The sequence below is a fragment of the Paroedura picta genome, chromosome 10 (assembly GCF_049243985.1).
Source record: "Paroedura picta isolate Pp20150507F chromosome 10, Ppicta_v3.0, whole genome shotgun sequence".
NCBI classification, from domain to species: Eukaryota; Metazoa; Chordata; class Lepidosauria; order Squamata; family Gekkonidae; genus Paroedura; species Paroedura picta.
In genome coordinates, this window is record NC_135378.1 from 86,343,321 (window position 1) to 86,361,437 (window position 18,117).

The following is an 18,117-nucleotide window of genomic DNA, read 5'->3' on the forward strand; positions in this document are numbered from 1 at the left end:
GCTCAGGAGTCATAGAGAGAAAATACAGCATTAGTGCCGGCTGGACTTCACCTGACTCCCCCCTTCGCCAGTTCAGGAAAGGTAGTTCAGCTTTGTGACCACCGCTCCCCTCCCCCTCTCCCCCTCTCCTCCCCCCTCTGAGCTTCCCCAATCAAGTGCAGAAAGCTTTCTGTTTCAATTTTTTTGGGGAGGGAGGTGAGAGACCCGAGTTCAAATTGATCTGAATTCAGCAGGATCAACAATGGAAAAAAAAAGTGCAGAATCAGCCCTAGTTTGCGTCTGCAGTGCGGTTTCGCCCGGAGCAACTGGGCAGGGAAGGACAGCCTTTCATATCCCTGATGGGCGTCTTAACCCAGGTGCAAAGCTGGTTAAGCTCTGAGGCTCTTAGGAGGGAGCCCTCCGGCATCCTGCTTTGCAATTATGTGATGGGGAGCTTAAAACCAGAGAGACTCTGCTGCATGTGGTAGGCAGGAAGCCACACGAGCCGCTGACTCTCCCTCTGCCCCCTTCAGCCACACAAGCATCCTGACCCAGTTCCTAGAAAAGGCCATTTCCCAATGGCTGTTTTTACTAACTTCTAGGACAGGTTCCTTTTTCTCAGGTGTTCCAAATTTCATTCTAAGATCCTTCATGTTATGCTGAATTCCTTGAATAAATGAACGGCTGTAAAATCAATGCACCCTTTAAACTTTAGGCTAGAATTGTTTCTTTTCTCTCTCTCCCCCCCCCCCCCCATTCCTCCACAGTCTCTGGTGTTTAAATAAAATTACTCACTTCCTCTCTTCATTTTAATTTTTTTTCCTACCACATATCTTAGGTACACCAAACAAGCCCTGTTTTATTGCCTCCTGTTTTAACTTGACTTGAACTGGGATCTACGCTGCCCATATGGAGAGGGGTGGTCTAGAAATGTAATAATAATAATAATAATAATAATAATAATAATAATAATAATAATAATAATAATAATAATAATAATAATTATTATTATTATTATTTCCCACTTTCATAACTGTCCTTTCCCTGTGGGTCTGCCTTTTTTGGCTATAAAAGCCTTTGCCTCTTAAGTGGAAAGATTTTTCTTCCCTACTTCTTGGACATATTTTACAGGACTTTCTTCTCATCCTCTTTCTTATTCCTGATATTTTGCTTTGTGTGATATTTTACTTTGAATATCTTCTGAAACTATAATTAGGGTGAGGCGTGGAGACCTACAAGTTCACCTTAGGCTGTAGTGCTCAGTTCTCCTGGAGAAACCGGCTGCTCGGGCAGGTGGACCTTCCACTTTGATTGCAACCAGAGGTGCCTCGGCCAAAGAGCCAGGAGCTCCCCCCCAGAGTAGAGGGGCCTCAGCCTGGATCTCAATAGGTCACTTACATTCCCAGGTGTGCACAGTTGGGGCATTTAAGATCTTGGGCTCCTTGTGCTTTGTGAGCTAAACAAGAGCAGAGAGAGCGGTGTGGTCATCAGGAAGGCCAAGGCAGTCTTGGGCTGTGGCAACAATGTTATTTGGGAGTTTATGTTATAAAAAATAACAGAGTTATTATATAAATGATGAGACCAGACAAGGCAGTTATCCTTATCCATGTTGTTCCTCTATATATTTCTGAAACAGCCTCGGGGGTGGGATGTGTCTGGCTGTCCAAGTGGAATAGGGCCAAACAGGGTGCAGCCAGCTTTGCCCTGATTGGCCCTGCCCCTGCAGCTTCCGTCCCCCGTCCCTGGACTCTAGCCTCTTTGCTCTCAGATGCGCCTCAGTGCCTGGAGCCAGCAGCAGGTAAGGGGAGAGGGCCCTGGGCAAAGGGTCGTGGGGAGGGCCTCCTAATGAGGGCCTCCTGGCCTGCTAGGCTGGGCCTGCTGATTGCCAGCTAAGGAGCTCTTTCTTGGCCCTGCTAATGAGCTGCCCAGCCCCCACCTGCCCGCCCCACTTGATTTGGCTGCAGCTGCAGCCCACAGCCACCTTAAGCTGCCTGGCCAGGGGAGGGGACTCTTTCAGGGGCCATTCTTAGGAACGGGCTTTGAAGTTAGTACTGTATATAAAAAGACAATTTCACTAACTAAACAGGATAGGGGAAACTGGAAGGTAAAACAATAAGACACGTAGCTTCCTAAGCTAATACAGGAGCTCCACACCTGAGCTGTTACACGGTGAAGATTCAAGATGGATCTACCTATCTGCCTAAAGCAAATCTCTTTTCAAACAAAGGAAGGAAGGAGAATTCTTCTCTTCCTCTAAAGTTGTGGACGTGGTAAATAAGCATGAGGCAACGGACACTAAACAAATCTGCATGCCTATAGGAGGGCTCTCTTGAAGTATCTGAAAGGCTGTCAGTTGAAGGAGGGCAGGGAAAGGTTCCTGTTGGCAGCAGAGGAGAGGACCTGCAGTAATGGCTTAAAACTACGTGTAGAATGGTACAGGGGGAGTTTTTCACATCCAGAGTAATTTAGCCGTGGAATCAGCTGGAAGGACACCATGCAGGTGCATGTAATTGTTGTATTCCCGGAGCAAAGGGCTTTGCCTCTAGTTTTTCTATAAATTTGAAAATGCTACCATCTAGTGGTACAGGTTGATATTGCACAGGGCTCTTTATAACTCCTTCAAACTCTCTGTAGATGCTAGGAAGACTGGCCTATGATCTGCTCCTGTCACATTTTCTGTGCCTTTTGAGTCTTTAGGAAACATTGCAGGGTGAAAATAAATATTAACCATCTTCCATACTTTAAGAACTCCCCAACCGTGCAAAAAGCCCAACATTTTTAATTGAGAATATTAGGCAAAAATTTCCCCTGTGGGCTAGTGAGGTGGGCTACTTGCTCTTAAGAAAGTATGAGATGTTATGTGGGAGCATTTCTCTACCTTAAAGAGTCTCAAAGCACCCTAGAATCACTTTCCCTTCCTCTTCCCCCCAACTTTCACCTTGTGAGATAGGTGGGGCTGAAAGAGCCCTAAGAGAACTGCTCTGGAAGACCAGCTCTGAAAGAACTGTAACTGGCCCAAGGTCACCCGGCAAGCTTTAGGGGGTGTAAGAAGAAGAGCAAGATTTCTATATCCTGCTTTTCACTACCTGAAGGAGTACCCAAATTGCTTACAAACATCTTTACCTTCTGCTCCTGACATGGACCCCATCTGAGGTAGGTGAGCCTGAGAGAACTCTAAGAGACCTGCATTGTGAGAGCAGTGCTAAGAGAACTCTGACTGGCCCAAGCAGGCTGAATATGGAGGAGTGGGGGATTCGAACCTGGTTCTCCAGATTAGACTATGCCGTGTTGAACCACTACACTATGCTGGCTCTTTGAATTACTATTATTCTTTTAATATTATTTTAAATCAGAAACTACATTTATAATATTCTTCGTTACATGCCTCTAATTCATTTGTAATCAAATGTTTTAAAACTCTGATACAGGGGTAGTCAAACTGCGGCCCTCCAGATGTCCATGGACTACAATTCCCAGGAGCCCCTGCCAGCGAATGCTGGCAGGGGCTCCTGGGAATTGTAGTCCATGGACATCTGGAGGGCCACAATTTGACTACCCCTGCTCTGATATGATCCACCCCAATCTGACCAGGGAAAGGCAGTATATAAAAATAAAATAATAATTGTTAGTATTACCCCAGTCAGTAAATTCTGTGATGGAATGGTGTGTAGATGCTTTCTGTTCTTGTTTGTTCTGGTCATGTGTGTGTTGAACAAATTCCTTTAGGCATAAACGTTCAAAAATACCTCAAGGGCTCCACAGAACGGAACCATCTCTGTGGAAGGGCTGGGGCAGAACGAGAGTCCACATGAGAGAACTGAATGAGCCTGTGTGGTGACAGATTGACAATATTGCTGGAGGAGTTCTTGTCCTTAGTAATGTCCACCTGTGGTCTGAGGAAGAGGGCTTGCATTCTAAAGCTCCCGCCCTGAATAAATCTGTGTTGGTCTTAAAGGTGCCCCTGCTGGACTCTGGTTTTGTTTTGTTGTGCTGCTTCAGACCGACACGGCGGCCCACTTGAGCCCAATCAGTAAAGACAGGATGTCCTAATTGCTGGTTCCTCTGCCAATACGGTTACCGACCTCTAGGGAAGCTCCCAATATTATAATTGACAATCAAGGTCAATCCCCCCCCCTGGAGAAAAAGGCTTCTTGGGAGGGTGGGCTTTATGGCATGGGACCCCATTGAGGTCCCTCCCCTCTGAAAACTGCCCCCTCTCCAGGCACCACCTCCCTCAACTCTCCAGGTTTGTCCCAAACTAGAACTGGCAACCCCACCCAAGATGCACCCAGGCTCTCAACTTGAAATAACGGGAGTGAATTAAGATTAAAATGCTCCGGGCACATGCAATATGTCACTCTAGCGAGGCAGCAGCCAATCAGGGAGCAGCATGAGATAAAGGGGGAAGGTTCTGGAATGTGCCACATCAAAGGGAAGGCAGCCGCCTGAAAACGGGAGAGGAACAGCCAACTTTGCGAAGGAACGGGGGGGCCGAGAGAAGAGGGACTGAGCAAGGTACAAACATAAAAGCCTCCTGGATCAGGCTAGTGGCTCACCTAGTCAAGCACAGTGGAAAACCAGTTGCCCTGGAGGGTGAACCACAGAGAAGGTAGGCCATGGCTCTCCCCTGCGGTTGGCTTCTAGAACTGGTCTCTGCCTTTCCGAATGGAGCCTCTCTTTAGAGGCCAGCAGATATTGGGGACCTCTCCTCCATGCCCCTGCCTAGAAGAATGAAAACAGGGGAGTTGCTAGAAGGGGTTAAATCCAAGGAACACGCACCTGCCTTGGACATAATCAAGCCCTTGGTCTGTCAAGGTTGTTTACTCAGGCGGTGTCCAGGGTCTTACAGAATCATAGAATTGGAAAGGCCACACAGGCCATCTGTCCAGCTGCTGCTTGAGGACGGCCAGTGAGGGGGAGCTCCCCACCTCCTGAGGCAGCCCCTTCCACTGCTGAACTAGACTCCTAGAATCCTAGAGTGGGAAGGGGCTATGAAGGCCATCTAGTCCCACCCCCTGCTCAGTGCAGGACCAGCCTCCAGCATCCAGGAAAAGGATCTGTCCAGCTGCGGCTTGAAGACCGCCAGTGAGGGGGAGCTCCCCACATCCTTAAGCAGCCTATTCAAAGGTTGAACTACTCTAAATTCACCCCCCCCTCGATATCTAGCTGGAACCATTATACACATGGTTAAAGCCATGACTGGAGGTCCTCTCCTCTGCAGCCAACAGGGCTGGCAGGGGCTCATGGGAATTGTAGTCTATGGACATCTGGAGGGCCGCAGTTTGACTACCCCTGGTCTAATGTTTGAAGGCTCGATTCTCACAGAAACCACATCATCTGCTGTGCTGGACACTGGCCAGGAGGGGGTGCCCTCACTGAAGCTTGGTCGGCACAGACGCAGATGAACCCTACACAACAGACACGGGTGAGGCTGAGAGAGCTCTGACAGAACTGCTCTGTGAGGACAGCTTTAACAGGACTGTGACTCACCCAAGGCTGCTCAGCTGGCTGCATGTGTAGGAATCCCACCTGGCTGCCGTTCTGTCAGCGGAATCAGCTGCTTCCTCTGGGGGGGGGATTAATCTCCACAGTCAGAAACTGAGTTGTAATTTCAGGAGATCTGCCGTCTCCAGCCTAATCCACACTCACTGCTTTTCAGCAGGACTGACTGCTAAGGACGTGTCGTTCAGGGCTGTGTCATTTCAAAAGACCCCCAGGCTTTTTGGAGAACACAGCCGAGGAGAAATGACGTCTGTAGGACAATAATGCTCAAAACAGAACACCTTTGAAGGATCAAGTGGATTTTTAAATTATTATTATTATCATCGTTATTCATTAGATTTATTGGCCGCGCCTCCCTCACTAGTCAACTGAAGGCTTTTGTGGTATGTCCCACAGGTAGAGCACAGGAGGTGAGGACCCCATTGGTCACGAGTGCAAAGGATGCCGCCCAGGAATCCTAGTAAGTGATTTCTGCTTTTGATTCATCTGCACAGGACTATGTCTCCATCCCCAATTACGGCTCAGGGTGGGGGGAGATGCTTTGGCGATTTCTTATGCAGGAGACCAGCGGAGGGCACAGAGAAGGCCTTCCGGGGCATCCCTCCGTACGCCCCTTGCAAGAGCATAGAAGTCTGGTTATGCACACCACGTTTGGAAGCAGTGAGGAGAGGAGTGAAAAGCACAACTCTCTGCTTTGGTAAATTCAATTAAGTGGGCAGATCTGGAGAAAGATGGAGTTCAGACCAGGGAATCCGGTAGCGGCATCAGCCGTAAAATCTGTTTGAGACTACTCAGTGCAGATACATGCGCTTCCGACGGATGGTGGGTCTCTGAATTAGTAATCTCCAGAGCAACCCGCCAGTAAACATTTTATTCAAGGTGTAAGCCTTCGTGGGCACGCAGAGTTCCTGAGACTGCAGAAGTGCACGTAAAACCTTGCTGCTTTAAAGGGGCCACGGGACTCCAACTTGGGCGGGGACATAGACTCATGGCTGCCCATTGGCTGCATCGCCTTCTTTCTCAGGGTAAGCTCCCCCACTCGACAGGTGGCTCAAGTGGCAGGGCAGGGCTGGCATCCGAAGCAAGACCCGGCAGAGAGTCGGGCAAATTCCTCCTGGAATTATACCTGTTCAGCCCTGAACTGTCAAACCAAGTGTTTGCGTGGGGAAGGCCACCCATCTGCCGGCTCCCCAGGCCTTGAGGGCAAGGGTGCTGTGTGGAAAGGGAGAAGCAATTCCCCATCCAGATATCCAGTTACCTTGTCTGCATCTGAAACAGCCAGGCCAGGTGGACAACTAACACCTCCAAGGGCTTTTACAGGCCTCCAGCATAGCTCAGAGGTCAACACTCCCCCCCCCCACCCACACAATGCCTGCTGTGGCCTCCTGCCCCATTTCCCCTGGCTCTATTTACTTCTGGCAGGACTGATCCAGCACTGGGGCTGCCTCCCCTGCAGTTTTTATTTGTCATTATTGTCTACTGTGGCTTTTCAGATGTCCGTGGACTACGATGGTGGTGGGGGGGGGGGCACAGTTTGCCCTTCCCAGGCTACTTTTTAAATAAGCTGCCATTTCCCCCATTGAGGACCCAGAGTGAATTACATAGTCTGATTTATCCTCACAGCAACCCTGTGAGGTAGGGTGGGCTGAGAATGTGTGACAGGCCCAAGATTATCCAGTGAGTTTCCCTGGCAGAGGACGGATTCGAACCCGGGTCTCCCAGCTCCTACCCCAACACGTCAAGTGCTACACCATGTTGGCTCACTTTTGTGAAAGTTAAATTGAATCCAAGACAAAGAGTGTCAGGGGAGGCAGCTTCATAGGACGTGTAGCTATATCTTATCGCAAGATATTTGTTCTAACGTTCATATGGTATCGATCGATGTCTTGACAGGTTATTTGAAAAACCGTAAGATGCCTGATAAGCCTGATAAGAAGGGAGCAGAAGGGCAGGAGCCCCCGAAAGGTCAGGTTTCATTCATTCATTCGTTCATTCATCCATCTGTCCATCTGTCCGTTCGTTCGTTCATTCATTCATTCATTCATTCATTCATTACCCCAGAGGGATGGACCAGAACCAATGGGATGAAATTAATTCAAAAGAAATTCCGCCTAAACCTGACAGAGCGGTTCCTCAGTGGAACAGGCTTCCTCAGGAGGTGGTGGGTTCTCCATCTCTGGAGATTTTTAAACAGAGGCTGGAGAGCCATCTGACGGAGAGGCTGATTCTGTGAAGGCTCAAGGGGGTGGCAGGTGACAGTGGGTGAGCGAGGGGGTTGTGAGTGTCCTGCATAGTGCAGGGGGTTACAGGGGTAGTCAACCTGTGGTCCTCCAGATGTCCATTTACTACAATCCCCATGAGCCCCTGACAGCAAATGCTGGCTCATGGGAATTGTAGTCCATAGACATCTGGAGGACCACAGGTTGACTACCCCTGGGCTAGAAGACCCAGGAGATCCCTTCCAACCCTATCATTCATTCATTCATTCATTCATTCATTCATTCATTCATTCATTCATTCATCCATTCATTCATTCATTCATTCCCCAGCCCTGCCCTTGCAAGCCCTATGACAGATCCTGCCTTTTGCTGCTGATTTTAAATGTTGCCTTTCTTGGTCATGGGCTTGTTGCCCCTTTTACAGTTTTTTGTGGCTTGACTGGATATTGAGTGACGATGAATATATGACTGTGTCCCGTCAGTCCAAATTATTCCAGCTTCCTCTTTCCCAGTTGCTCATGTTGAAAGGCCCCTTGCAGCCCCATAGAGTGAAGACGTCGCAATAAACCACAGTGACTGAGGCCGGATTTTGTTTCCTCTCTTCTTCAAGGCCCCACTGCACTGGAGAAGCTCCTTCCGTACTTAGTAAAGATCTGGGTTCAAGTGGCTGCCATGGTGGCTCTCCTGGCCCTGATTCTTCTTGCTTTGCTCTTTGCCTTCCTGTGTAAGTTGAGCCCTGACAGCAAAGAAGCGTTTTCGAGAGAGAAGGGATGCCGTCTCAGCATTCCCCAGTTTCCTTTTTTTTGGGGGGGGGGGAGGCGGGGGGGAGCACAGATGACTAATTTCTGTGTCTGCTGTTTGCTCTCGCTGACCCACCAACTCAGAAACGTTCTGTTTAGATGCTTCATCCAGACCGTAGAAACTTGACCAGACAAACAGGTCAACGCACTTTCCCTGCCTGAAGTACTTGACCCTGCTCCTCCCTCTTCCAAGGAGACCTCCCGGCTCCTTAGGCTTACCAACTCCAGATTAGGAAACGGATGGACGTTTGCAGGGGGCGGGTGGAGCATTGGGGGGGGGGCAGGGGGCTTCAGGGAGGTGTAATGCAACAGGGACCACTCTTCAAAAGAAGAAGAGCTGGCGTGTGGCATCCCGCCTTTCACTACCTGAAGGAGTCTCAAAGCTGCTTCCAATCACCTTCCCTTCCTCTCCCCACAACAGACACCCTGTGAGGTGGGTGAGGCTGAGAGAGCCCTGAGATTACTGAAGAAGAAGAAGGGTCGGTTCTTATATGCTGTTTTTCTCTACCCAAAGGAGGTTCTAAGGGGCTTACAGTCCTCTCCCCACAACAGACCCCCTGGGAGGGAGGTGGGGCTAAGAGAGCTCTGGAGAACTGTGCTAGCCCAAGGATACCCAGCTGGCTGCAAGTGGAGGAGGGGTGGGGAATCTAACTCAGTTGTCCAGATTAGAAGCCGCTGCTCTTAACCACTACCCCGTCCTGGCTGTCCAGGGGGGAAATTATCTCCATCTTCTAAAGATCAGTTGTGATTCCAGGAGATCTCTAGGCCCCACCTGGAAGTTGGCAACCTTAGGCCTTCCTTCCCATTCTGTTGACCCAGTAATCCCAGGCCCCATCAGGGACTCCAGGGCCGCCCTGAAGACCTTTGGGTAGCCCTGAGGTTGATACTGAAGGAGGGGCATTGGGGCGTTCCTCCAGGCATCTGAGCCAGCCCTGGGAGGCAGATGCTGAAAACCCGGCGGAACCCCCTATTCTTTGGACACTCTGTCCCCCTCTGGCCTTTTCTTTTCACGGCAGCTTTAAAAAACCCTCATAGAAAGGTTTCCCAGTCTGGCCTGTCATTGGGTGACGTCACGCTAGGCAAACGGACCCTGCTGGGCCGCAGGGCCATCATAGAATCATAGAATCATAGAATCATAGAGTTGGAAGGGTCCATACAGGCCATCTAGTCCAACCCCCTGCTCAACGCAGGATCAGCCCTAAGCATCCTAAAGCATCCAAGAAAGGTGTGCATCCAACCTTTGCTTGAAGACCACCAGTGAGGGGGAGCTCCCCACCTCCTTAGGCAGCCCCTTCCACTGCTGAACTGGACTCCTAGAATCCTAGAGTGGGAAGGGGCCACACAGGCCATCTAGTCCAACCCCCTGCTCAACGCAGGATCAGCCCTAAGCATCCTAAAGCATCCAAGAAAAGTGTGTCTCCAACCTTTGCTTGAAGACTGCCAGTGAGACTGCCATCCTCAGCACCAGGGGATTCCGCCTGGCCTAAGGCTGCTATGTCTGAACAACATTTCTCTTTTTCCTTCTCTTTTTCCTCCCTCTTCATTAGATTATGTTGAACTGAAAAAAATAGCTGCGAAACATCAAGCCGTGAGAAAAATCAAGCAATTTATGGCACAGCATAACAAGTCCTATGAAGATAAAAGTGGTAAGCAAATTGGATACAATTTAGGCAGATTGTGGTGGGTGGGCAGGAAGGGATGGGCCGGGGTTCGTCTCTTGTGGCCCTTCCTTGCAGACCCAGGGAATTCCTGATCGCCACTGTGGGATGGCAGGTGAATTCCCTCCAGGCCAGGCTGGATTGTGGAGATATTTTTTGGGGAGGGGCAGAGATCACTTGGCCATGAAATTGGGGTCACTGTGGGTGAGCAGGTAGCTGTGAGTTCCTGCATTCTGCAGGGGGTTGGACTAGATGACCCTGGAAGTCCCTTCCCATTCTAAGATTCTATGAATGGCAAGGACCTAAGGATGCCAACTCCAGATTGGAGAATTCCTGGAGATTTGGGGAAGTGTGAGGAGTAGGTGTGGGGAGGGACATCAGTCAACAATAACGCTAGAGAGTACACCCACCTAAGCAGCTGTTTTCTCCAGGAGTCCTCCAGGCCGTAACTGGAGGCTGACAACCCTATGAGGACCTCAGGGGCTCTTTCTCCCCAGGAGAATTTATTTCTAAGTTCAAGGACCCTTTGGAACTGGGGCAGTAAATCTTGGCTCCAGGGGATTCATCCCTCAAAGGTTGCAGGGAAGGCCAGACTCCAAAGGGACACACTGTGAAGTCAGAGACATCCCTGTCAAACAGCTGTGTGATTCATAGAATCATAGAGTTGGAAGGGACCTCATGGGTCATCTAGTCCAACCCCCTGCACTAGGCAGGACACTCACAGCCCTATTGCTCATCCACTTCATTGCTGAATCTCTCTCTCTCTCTCTCTCTCTCATTGATTTATTTCCCGCTTGTGACCGGCTTGTGGCAGGTCACAAACATCCGATAAAACCCCCCAATAAAACCCCATTAAAACAGGCAACAAAAACTACAATAAAAACCGAGCAACGTGGCAGTAATAGCCCCAACCCTCCCCAATCTCTACCCCTGGAGATATGCAAAAAAGGGGTCAAGATCACAAGGCGAACTGCTGGCTGACCCGGGGCGGGGGGGGAGAGAAAAGAGAGCAGAAGTCCGTTCCAGATGACATACCTTGGGATGGATCGGCACCTGTTGAAGCAGTAAGAGACTCACTACATTGGAAATAAGAACATGCTTCCCTTCTCCCTTGCTTCACACATCTGCCCATCTGCCCCCATTCGGGCAGCCCCAAGGGAAGCCATTTGTACGGGGCCAGGAGGTTATGACTGCAGGAGACATCCCTGACTTGGATTTTTTCCTCTCTTTTTTAGAGATAGAAGCTATGCAAGGAGTTGGGCTATTACTGGGCCAGTTGAAGAAGCAGAAAACAGAAAATTCAGAAATGCAAACTTCGATTAGTAAGTCATGTAGAGCAAGCTCCATACAAGAAATCCCACTTATGGGCAAATGCCTTTTCAGCACAACTGAAGAGCAGGCCTGGCTTACAGATCTGTGGGGCACCAAAGCCAGTTTAAGACTCTATGGGACCCTGGCAGAGCACAATTGGTGCTGTTACTTGTGCTGTGTGATTAGCAGCGGGGCACCCTTCAGCCTTTTTTTTTTGAACCGTGGTGGGACGTGCAAACACAATGCCCCAATATCTAAAGCAGGGGTAGTCAAACTGCAGCCCTCCAGATGTCCATGGACTACAGTTGAAAACTGTCATACTTAGGATGTCATCCTTAGTATGCTAGCAGTCCTCAGATGTGATTTTAAATTTGGGGTTTTATGCATTTTGTATACTTTATCTATGTTTGTAACCTACCTAGGGCTGATTGTTCTTTCTTGTTCTCTTTGCTTTCTTTTTCTCGCATATTCCTGGCATGGCTGAAAGATTTGGTCCTTAAAATGCTACAGGATGGATGGGTGCCATTTGGAAGAGATCTCTATTTCTTCGATGAGCGCACACTGATTTTTACCCAGGCCAATGATGCCTGTGGAAGACATAATGCGTGGCTAATATCCATTAGAAACACTGCAGAGGAGGTGAGCAAATCAGTGCATCAAAAGCACAAATAATCTTTTAAAAAAAAACTTACAATTTTTTTTTCAGTGAAAGCATAAAAGAAAAAAAAAGATATACATTCAGTACAATATGCCCCACCCCTGTACCTCCCATGGTCCCATATTTGTTCAGTCTTCATTAAACTAGGTAGGCCAGACAGAAGAACTGCTCCTGAAAGTCTTCTTTTGGTTTCTTATTAAGAAACCTGGTGAGCCAGTTCGATTCTGCGCTCCCCCACATGCAGCCAGCTGGGTGACCTTGGGCTTGCCACGGCACTGATAAAACTGTTCTGACCGGGCAGTGATATCAGGGCTCTCTCAGCCTCACCCACCCCACAGGGCGTCTGTTGTGGGGAGAGGAAAGGGAAGGTCAGACTCCTTTGGGTAGAGAAAAGCGGCATATAAGAGCCAACTCTTCTTCTTTTTCAGTAATCGCAGGGCTCCCTCAGCCTCCCCTCCCTCACAGGGTGTCTGTTGTGGGGAGAGGAAGGGAAGGCGAATGGAAGCCGCTTTGAGCCTTCAGGTAGAGAAAAGCAGCATATGACCAACTCTTCTTCTTCAGTAATCTCAGGGCTCAGCCTCACCCACCTCACAGGGCGTCTGTTGTGGGGAGAGGAAAGGGAAGGTGACTGTAAGCCGCGACTGTAAGCCGCTTAGTAACACATTAATAGCATAATAGAAGAAGAAGAGTTGGTTCTTATATGCCGCTTTTCTCTACCCAAAGGAGTCTCAAAGCGGCTTACAGTCGCCTTCTCTGTGAGGGAGGGGAGGCTGAGAGAGCCCTGATATTCCTGCTCGGTCAGAGCAGTTTTATTAGTGCCGTGGGGAGCCCAAGGTCACCCAGCTGGCTGCATGTGGGGGAGCGCAGAATCAAACCCGGCTTGCCAGATTAGAAGTCTGCACTCCTAACCACGACACCAAGCTAGCATGAATAACCTTTGACCAGGGGTAGTCAAACTGCGGCCCTCCAGATGTCCATGGACTACAATTCCCAGGAGCCCCCTGCCAGCATTCGCTGGCAGGGGGCTCTTGGGAATTGTAGTCCATGGACATCTGGAGGGCCGCAGTTTGCCTACCCCTGCCTTTGACAGACGGATGATGATTTTACAGCCACATCCATTGTTGTGTTAAGAAGACCTATTGCATTTCTACCTTGCTTGTGCTGGACATCCAACCAGTTCTCCCTTCTTCAGCAGAAACTCCGTGCTCAAGGGTTAAATCCAAGGCCTGTTCAGGGTAGCAGCTTTGAATCTGGAGCGCTGGGTTTGATTCCCCACTCCTCCCCCACATGCAGCCAGCTGGGTGACCTTGAGCTAGTCACAGTTCTCTTAGAGTCCTTCTCACAGCGCAGTTTCTCTCAGAGCTCTCTCTGCTGCACCGACCTCCCACGGTGTCTGTTGTGGGGAGAAGAAGGGAAGGTGATGGTGAGCCACTTGGAGACTCCTTCAGGGGGTGAAAAGTGGGGCATGAAAACCATCTCCTCTTTCTCATTACTCATAAACGATTCCTTCCGCCGAGTGCTGAAATGGAATGATTCCTCACAAAGTGCATCACTCTCTTTAAGGAGTCCGTGGACATCTGGAGGGCCGCAGTTTGACTACCCCTGGAACAAAGTCTCAGCGTCTCTGGGCGGCTGTTGTATCCCAAGGGGAACAATGGGAGCAGCCCTTAAAATGAGGAAATGTGTGTTTTTGTAGGAATTTGTCGAGAAGGAAGTCAATAAAAGGTTAAGGGACAACGACCCAGGTTACTGGATTGGATTAATGAAAGCTGAAGACAAATGGCAGTGGGTCAACCGCGATGGGGCAATGGCCAGGTTTGTATCTCCACCAAATGTATTTACTCCCGGGTTCTAAGGGACTTCCCAGCTGGGTGGAGTGCTTAGGAGTGCGGACTTCTAATCTGGCAAGCCGGGTTTGATTCCCAGCTCCCCCAGATGCAGCTGGCTGGGTGACCTTGGGCTCACCATGGCACTGATAAAACTGTTCTGACCAGGCAGTGATATCAGGGCTCTCTCAGCCTCACCCACCCCACAGGGTGTCTGTTGTGGGGAGAGGAAAGGGGAGGCAACTGTAAGCCCCTTTGAGACTCCTTTGGGTAGAGAAAAGCAGCATCTAAGAACCAACTCTTCTTCTTCTTCAGTGATCTCAGGGTTCTCTCAATCTCACCCACCTCACAGGGTGTCTGTTGTGGGGAGAGGAAGGGAAGGTGACTGTAAGCCACTTTGAGACGCCTTCGAGGAGAGAAAAGTGGCATATAAGAGCCAACTCTCCTTTTTCTTCAGTAATCTCAGGGCTCCCTCAGCCTCCCCTCCCTCCCAGGGTGTCTGTTGTGGGGAGAGGAAGGGAAGGCGACTGTAAGCCGCTTTGAGCCTCCTTCAGGTAGAGAAAAGCGGCATCTAAGAACCAACTCAGACTTTGTCTGGGGAGGCACGCACACACGCAGGTGCACAAATCTCACACCTTTCAAGGTGCTATTAGTGTCCATTTTTGTTCTGCTGCTCCAGACTAGCATGGCCGCTCACCTGAATCTGACCTCCTGTCCTGACCCTGAGCCGCAGTCCCAAATCAGGCCCTTGAAGGCGGGTTTCTCAGCCAGGGTTTTGTTACCCTGAGGTTTCTAGGTGATGGTGGATGAGTTTCCTGAGTGGGTGGGGGTTAATTAATTTGTCATATCTTTAAAAAAAATTGTTAAACATTTATTGGGTGATAGGACCATAGATGGTCAAGTTGGCCCACCCACCCCCTCCCCCTCCCAAAATGGCCAGTGTTGGGCCTGGAGGAGATGGAAAGGGGAGGGGCCCCAGGTGGGCGTGTCCACAGCGATGCTTCCCAACCATATTCTGCTCAGTTGCTCTACTTCTGGGGTTTCTTGAAGCCTGGAGATTGTTTCAAGGACTTCTCAACCAAAGGCTATGGGGAAACCTAAGATAGTCGTTAGGGGTAGTCAACCTGTGGTCCTCCAGATGTCCATGGACTACAATTCCAATGAGCCCCTGCCAGCAAGCGCTGGCAGGGGCTCATGGGAATTGTAGTCCATGGACATCTGGAGGACCACAGCTCGACTACCCCTGCTTATTAGTCAGTGTCACAGAAAGGCATTGTTGAAGACAAGGGACAATAGAAAACACTGGCCAACATGCTCTCTCGTTACCCGAATTGCTTTCACACGTGTCCTGGAACATGGGTTTCCGAGCTATTGGGGGGGGGGAATCAGCCAGATTACTGCAAGTGGCGGGTAACTAGCATTATGGATGGTTGCCCATGTATACCAGGGTAATTGCACCCGTAGGAACTCAAGGCAGACACATAGGTTAATTATATAAGAATAGTCTTTATTAGAAAGAAAATAATAAAAGCATAAATATAGCTAACACACTAACAAGCAGTCAGATAGAGAGGAATAGGGTGGGGAAATAGAGGGTCCAGTATAGTTCCCTTTCCTGCAGAGATGATGGGCAAGGGAAAGCAGGCTGCCCGGGGGACCGTGCAGGGTGTCCAGGGGAATGCATGTCCGAATTGCACACGGGGGCTTGCTAAAGCCATTGTTTGCATAGGGTTTGGCGGAGCTGGTCTACGTGATGCAAGCCAAGTGGGAGGCGAGTGGGACATTTGCACTGAGCCTGGGGTTGGGCAACTGCCGGCCCAAGCAGGAGACGGCTGCTGATGGCCTTCGACAAAGGTGTTAATGGGTCTAAGAAAAGGGAGCCTCCATGTCTCAGTGGGTCTAGCTGTAGGGTTTAGGGAAGAAATTTCCCCTGGCAGAGGGGCCAAGTGTGCCTAGGAGCCCCCTGGGCAAACAGGATGGAGCCGGTCCACTCCATCAGCAGTACAGTGGAGAGGGGGTATGCTGGAGAGCAAGAGCTGAGCCAGGGGGCATCTGGGCCAGGCAGAGAGCAAGGTTTCTATGATGGGGTTGATCTGGCTTAGTCAGAGCTTAACAGTGTCATGGCTTTGGCTTAAGCCTAGACTCTTGAGGGGTGCCATTGGTTGTAGAAGACCGTGTGCCTGCCTGTGGGGCAGGGGGCCCTGCCATACTAAACACTGTCCTTCTACCCCTTGAGCCCAGATTTGGGCACCAATTTCCCTTTCCCAGAGATGACCTGTTGAATCTAATCATGGGAATCATGTCACCAGGTTTCTGTAATGCCAATGACATTGTCTCTCTTTGTCTGCATGAGAGGTTCAAACTCTTCCTTTTTGTTGCCCAAAATGCTCTGAATTCTCTGACCCATGGTTCTCTTTGACCTGTCCTTCCCAGGCAGAAGAAGAAGAACAGTTGGTTCTTATATGATACTCAAAGGAGTCCCAAAGTGGCTTACAGTCGCCTTCCCTTTCCTCTCTCCACAACAGACACCCTGTGAGGAAGGGGAGGCTGAGAGAGCCCTGAGATTACTGAAGGAGAAGAAGAGTTGGTTCTTATATGCCGCTTTTCTCTACCTGAAGGAGGCTCAAAGCGGCTTACAGTCTCCTTCCTTTTCCTCTCCCTACAACAGACACCCTGTGAGGAAGGGGAGGCTGAGAGAACCCTGAGATTACTGAAGGAGAAGAAGAGTTGGTTCTTATATGCCGCTTTTCTCTACCAGGAGGAGTCTCAAAGCGGCTAATATTCACCTTCCCATTCCTCTCCCCACAACAGACACCCTGTGGGGTGGGTGAGGCTGAGAGAGCCCTGATATTACTGCTCAGTCAAAACAGCTTTCTCAGTGCCCGGGTGAGCCCAAGGTCACCCAGCTGGTTGCATGTGGGGGAGTGCAGACTCGAACCTGGATTGCCAGATTAGAAGTCCGCACTCCTAACCACTACACCAGAGGTTCTCAGCCTTCCTAATGCTGCGACCCCTTAATACAGTTCCTCCTGTTGTGGTGACCCCCAACCATAATATTATGCAAGTGTTCTTTCGCAGCAATTAAACCGAAACTGACCCATGGCGTGAAGATCCCTTGTTCATGATTGTATAGAAATTGTCCCCCCCCCCCGCCCGGGGTTTCTCAGTTCAGTTCTGCCTCTTGCCCAACCTCGCTGATCTCCCAGCAACAGTGGCGGCGCCCCCCTCCCCGGCCATGCTGCTTACTCTGCCGCGACCCCTGTGAAAAGGCTGTTCATTCCCCAAAGGGTCCCAACCCCCAGGGTGAGAAGCACTGCGCTCCACCAAGCTGGCTCTCCAGCTGTCCTCACACCCTAGCATCCTCCTTCTGTGTCCGCTGCAGTGTCCATCGGCTGATCACGGCTCTCATTTGTTTTCAGGTTCTGGGCGTCAACATACCCAGCCATAACTACTGGTGGAGTAGTCATCTGTGCCTATATACCTAGATGCGAGGAAAGGAGAAAATGCTGGAAAGATGAAGTGTGTAGCGACAGGAGGAAGTTTATTTGTCAGTGGAAGGCTGATAACAGATGGTTCTAAGCAGAAACATTAAATGGGCTGGAACTTTTTGTCCTGGTTGTCGTACAGGCGGGTAGAATAAATGGACTTCAGTTTTCATGCGGAGGCAACAGGAAACGCAGGAAACGCAGATCATGGACTACAGCCACAAAAAACCCAAACCGCCTCCTCGGACGGAGATGCTCTTTCCTTGCTCAAGAGATGTAGTGACAAAACTTGCCAAAGAGTAGTCTGCTGCCCATTGTTATTTATAAAAAATATCTACCAACATTGCTCTTGATTTCCTCCTTATGGTTTCGTCCTTGGCTTTCTATATATGACGAGGACATCCCTCTCGGAGAGGCCTGGGCCCCGGCACCAGTGGGTTTTTGTTTGTCTGTTTTGAGGGGGGAAGCTACAGATTTATTCATAATAGATGATAGCGCAGGAACTCACAACTACCTGCCCGCCCACGGCGACCCCAATTTCATGGCCAAGTGACCCTCCCACCCACCAAAAATCTCCAGAATCCTGCATGGCCCGGAGTAAATTCACCCACCATCCCACAGTGGTGATCAGCACTTCCCTGGGTGTGCAAGGAAAGGCCACAAGAGACAAACCCGGGCA

At 50.0% G+C, this 18,117-nt stretch overlaps 1 protein-coding gene across 4 annotated transcripts; it reads left to right on the forward strand.

Annotated features, from left to right (window-relative positions):
- Positions 1-3,081: 3,081 nt before the first annotated feature.
- LOC143820049 (lithostathine-1-beta-like) lies at positions 3,082-17,775 on the forward strand. 4 transcript variants are annotated; one of them, XM_077302415.1, is made up of 9 exons: positions 3,082-3,132; positions 5,878-5,941; positions 7,375-7,446; positions 8,311-8,424; positions 10,048-10,146; positions 11,394-11,480; positions 11,957-12,108; positions 13,824-13,942; positions 17,373-17,775. In XM_077302415.1, the coding sequence occupies exons 2-9, from the start codon at positions 5,923-5,925 to the stop codon at positions 17,530-17,532; spliced, it is 822 nt and encodes a 273-aa protein (XP_077158530.1). In that variant the 5' UTR covers positions 3,082-3,132; positions 5,878-5,922; the 3' UTR covers positions 17,533-17,775. The 4 variants fall into 4 exon arrangements, with proteins under 4 accessions (XP_077158530.1, XP_077158532.1, XP_077158529.1 ...); XM_077302414.1 differs by lacking the exon at positions 3,082-3,132 and adding an exon at positions 4,264-4,494; XM_077302413.1 differs by lacking the exon at positions 3,082-3,132 and adding an exon at positions 4,265-4,588.
- Positions 17,776-18,117: the final 342 nt, after the last annotated feature.